This window comes from Triticum urartu, chromosome 2 (genome assembly GCF_003073215.2).
Source record: "Triticum urartu cultivar G1812 chromosome 2, Tu2.1, whole genome shotgun sequence".
In the NCBI taxonomy this organism is placed as follows: Eukaryota; Viridiplantae; Streptophyta; class Magnoliopsida; order Poales; family Poaceae; genus Triticum; species Triticum urartu.
Genome location: NC_053023.1, coordinates 568,096,668 through 568,100,918, shown reverse-complemented (window position 1 = coordinate 568,100,918; position 4,251 = coordinate 568,096,668). Strand labels below are relative to the sequence as shown.

Genomic DNA, 4,251 nt, shown 5'->3' with positions numbered 1-4,251 from the left:
TCGTTGAGATGCTCTACTATCGCAGGCGAGCCACGGCAGTTGACCCGAGGCGCCGGTGGCCGGCCGGCTTCGCCAGATGCCGCAGCAGAGGAAAAAAGGGCGACCGCTTTTCCAAAAGCGAACCCCGGGCTTCACACCCCCAACCCGCACGCCGCGGTCCGCGGCGTACTCTACTCTACCAGTCCACCATACTCCGTCCCAGGGGCAGCCTGGTAATTACGCCACCGCGGCGGAGAGAGAAAGGGAGGGGACTGACTGACTATTTCTTTTACCCTCGCCACGACTGTACACGGGCGGCCATGGCAGAAGCAGGGGCGAAGTTTCTCCCCCATTCGGCCGCCGGTCTCCGCCTATATATACCCCGCCCGCACGCGCCTCCTTCCCTGGCCAGACCGAGCTGCTCTTCCTCCTCCAGTCCAGACGTGGCGGTTTGACTTTCTGACCTCGGAACCGATCGAAGGCGCCTCCCGTGGGGAAAATCCCCGGACGATTCTTGGAGAAGAAACCGCGGATTCAGGGCCGGCGGAGGAGAGCGCGCCCCGCCGTTACTAGGATTTGTGCCCCCGCTCTCGCTCCGATCGAGGAGGTAATCCCCGCTGCTCCCTTCGGTCGCCCCTCTCAGTTCAATTTCGTGGAGGACCCGTGGGGATTCCGTCGCTGTTCTTCTTCTGCTCGTCTCGCGCCGTGATCCCACGGAAATTCAGTGAGATGTCGGTGCGCTTAGTTGGTTTCAGTTTCGGGGATTTGGATGTTGAGGAGCTCTGTGTTCTCCTCTGATGTGCGTTTTAGCCATAAACAAATTGTAGTTTTGGTATTGCTAGCCCAAGCATTTCTGCAGGTTGCGTCTGCGGTTCAGGGGTCTAGCGATCTGTCAGGGCTCTGTGCTTGAGCTGTAATTGGTAATCTTGCTGTCCCCGGAAGCTGAATCTGGATAGATTTAGTTCTGCTGTTGCAGTACAAAATCTCAATTCTGGACGAAGAAGTGGCGCAGAGGGAGGTAGCGTGGGTCGCTGTTATTGATTTCGTACTTGCAGTCCACCCTTGTGGGCGGCTTCTTTGTCCCGGCGTTCTGCCATGGTCCACACTAGAGTTTCGTGAAGGTGACAGATTTGCACAGGAAGTCGATTTCCGGATTTTTTTTTCTATAAGCATGTGTGTTCTGCCCACACTGGACATTTGGGGGGCACTTTTAAGTATTTGGAAGTCTCACACTTCAAAGCTTAGGTTTGCATCTCTGAAGAAAGGTGTGGAAACTTGGTTGCAGAATAAAGGAAGTTGCATTTTGTTGGTTTATCTTTCTCATTTGAGGGTAGGGATATAGGTGGTCCTTGAATAGTTTGGAGCCTGAAAGATCTCAATCCATTAGTTAGTACATGGATGGGGCTTCCTTTTTGTAGAACATAATGAGTTATGGTTTTTCACATGATTTTCGTTCTGATGTAGCCAACTGTCTATTCTTCTGTCAAGGCATAACTTAATTTCAATTTTTGTTCTACAGTGCAATGAAGGCACCATCGCTTCTTGTTCAGTGTTTCCCTGGCTTGCTTCCAAGCAAGGCCACTAGTTGTGTGCCGATTATATCAGAGAGGGATCTGCATCTACCATCACCAGCTGTTGAACTAATCCCTTCAAAGGTAATACTTGTTTGATCATTCATACATGAAACCCCAAATGGCTATACTATTTTTGTTTTACAAAGGGCGTTCTGAACTGTTGATTGGTAAAATAAAGTATGTCTTGAATTTTTTCAGAGTGCTCATCCTTACAAATATGCTGGAGAGAAGGTCGATGTCCAAGGTCTTGATGTTTTCAAGGTGAATAGCTCATGCAAATTTCCTAATATTCCGGCTGGCACTAAATTTTGTGTCGTTCCACTAGTAATTGCTCGAACTTTTAAATTATTGATTCTAAATTTCAATGCATGGCTTCTTCTTTTGGTTCAGGGGAAGGTCAGTGTAGCAGATATGATAGCCTTTTCCCCTTCTGAAGTAGCATCATCAAAGCATGATGGTAAGTTGGCCACTACATATGCAATATTTCCTCCTTTGTATTTTAAAATGGAAAGCTTATTCATCATTGTGTTTCTTTTCTCAGGTAGTCTCAAATATTGGGAGAGTTCCATCACTATTGTGAATATTATTAAGAATGAGATCCGTGATGGGCAGCTGAGCTTCAGGGGCAAGCGAGTTCTAGAGGTAATTTCCTATTCTACAGATTTCATCTAAATGGTGCTCTGCTTTCTTACTAGGTGTCTGTTCCTGATTTTGCTTCCATAGAAGCAGAATGTGTGCCACACGGTCTGGTATCCTGCATAAGACTAGTGTTAGGTGCTTAGGTTATTCCGTTTTTTAGGGAAAAGTTATTTTGGGCTTGATATCTATGTACTCAAAGGAGCTGCTAAATTCACTGTCAACTATACTACCCTAGCACTCATATATTTTCATACAGGACTCTCAGCCTGTACCATTTTTTTAATTCTTAATGCTTTCATGAATCATTAATTTATTTTGGCAATTTGTGCAGCTTGGATGTGGATCTGGCCTTGCTGGGATTTTTGCCTGCTTGAAGGTGTGTCATCTCTCCATGGTTTATGGTGTTTATCTAAATTATTAACTTATTGTTTTGATAATAAATTTACGGTTCCCTTCAATTTTGGAAATGCATGTTTGTACCTTCTCTTGTCATACTTCAAGTGATGTACTGGTGTATTGATTTCTTGCTTAAATGCCACTACAGGGTGCATCTATAGTTCACTTCCAGGACACAAATGCAGAAACCATAAGATGCAGAACAATGCCCAATGTGCTTGCGAATCTTGAGCAGGCTCGGGACAGGCAGAACAGACCATCAGAGAGCCCGGTTACACCATCCAGACAGTTGTTAGCTCCCGTTGTCCATTTCTATGCCGGGGAGTGGGATGAGCTCCCCACAATTCTCTCAGTTGTGCATCCACCTGCACAACCAACAAACCTTAGCTTCTCTGAGGATGATTTTATGGATGGCTGCAGTAGCCATGACGGAAGCAGTATAGTTGGTCAGGACCCCAGGCGATCGAGGAAGCTTTCTGGCAGCCGTGCATGGGAGAGGGCCAGCGAGACCGACCCAGCAGATGGAGGGTACGATGTAATTTTGATTTCTGAGATCCCTAATGCGGTGAACTCTCTAAGGAAGCTCTATGCCCTTATCACTAAGGTCAGTTCCTCCCATCATCACCTTCTCATGTGTCATATGTTACCTCGTGCATGTAGCCGATGGAGCACGGTACGATTTACTTATTCCAAGTATTTAACTGTGCATGTTACGCTTGCAGTGCCTACGCCCTCCTTATGGAGTCTTGTATGTGGCTTCAAAGAAGAACATGGTTGGTTCAAGCGGGGGCGCAAGGCAGCTTAAAAGTTTGATGGAGGAGGAAGGTGTCCTTGGTGGTCACTTCTTGACTGAGATATCTGACCGGGAGATATGGAAGTTCTTTTTCAAGTAAACCGGCAAATGTTGGGACTGAAAAAGATGATCCCGGCCATGGCCTCGTATACAAAAAGAATTCATTTGTCTACTCGCAGCGCTGTACATACCGCGAAGCTTAGTTCGATTAATTCTTTGGTGATAGGTTCAAGTATGGGCCTCAGTTGTTAAACCTGCAAATGTGTTGGCATTTTAACCCTTCTGTAGATCTCCTATCTCCTAGGTGACTGTATTGAGCTTTGCATACCGAATCTATGGTGCTGGCATATCACACCACGCTATCAGCAATATGTACAAATGGAAATGGTTACTGTACTTGCTTGTCGGTCTTACTTGAATCGTGTCTTGCTGAAATCTGGTAGAGCTGGTCGTGTCTTTGTTTTGAGAGCTTGTTCTTTCTTTAAGGATGAAATATTTTATTATACTAGTAGTTCAGATTTAAGGAAGCACAGCCTCAACAAAAGACTTGTCATGCGCATGCATAATTAAGCTAGGGATCTGTCAGATCTGTTTTTTTCTAAGGAAATTTGTTGGCTACACCATAAATCGGTACAATGATTTGAGTTCATGTCAACAAACCCGATCTTCTCATGAATGATTTGAGTTTGTGTATCAGTATAGTGTATGATAGTGCGAGTGTTGCGTGTGTTTGCCATGAACTCTTATATGCGAACAAAACAAATTTGGTAATACTCTGCCAGATTTCAGGTTTTGGCAAAACCCCTTAAGGTTCGAACTCTGGGGTGCGCACGAAGATCTCTCCTCCCCCTAGCTCACGCTCTCATCACA

At 45.9% G+C, this 4,251-nt stretch overlaps 1 protein-coding gene across 1 annotated transcript; it reads left to right on the top strand.

Annotated features, from left to right (window-relative positions):
* The first annotated feature begins 265 nt into the window (after window positions 1–265).
* On the top strand, window positions 266–3,777 carry LOC125538824 (histidine protein methyltransferase 1 homolog). The gene is made up of 8 exons (XM_048702122.1): window positions 266–586; window positions 1,499–1,634; window positions 1,752–1,814; window positions 1,944–2,010; window positions 2,095–2,195; window positions 2,524–2,568; window positions 2,737–3,192; window positions 3,311–3,777. The coding sequence occupies exons 2-8, from the start codon at window positions 1,503–1,505 to the stop codon at window positions 3,479–3,481; spliced, it is 1,035 nt and encodes a 344-aa protein (XP_048558079.1). The 5' UTR covers window positions 266–586; window positions 1,499–1,502; the 3' UTR covers window positions 3,482–3,777.
* Window positions 3,778–4,251: the final 474 nt, after the last annotated feature.

Coding starts and splice junctions, on each gene's coding strand:
- LOC125538824 (XM_048702122.1), top strand. CDS start 1,503: ATGAAGGCACCATCGCTTCTTGTTCAGTGTTTCCCTGGCTTGCTTCCA. Junction 1,635..1,751: donor TTGAACTAATCCCTTCAAAG/GTAATACTTGTT, acceptor GAATTTTTTCAG/AGTGCTCATCCTTACAAATA. Junction 2,196..2,523: donor GGGGCAAGCGAGTTCTAGAG/GTAATTTCCTAT, acceptor CAATTTGTGCAG/CTTGGATGTGGATCTGGCCT.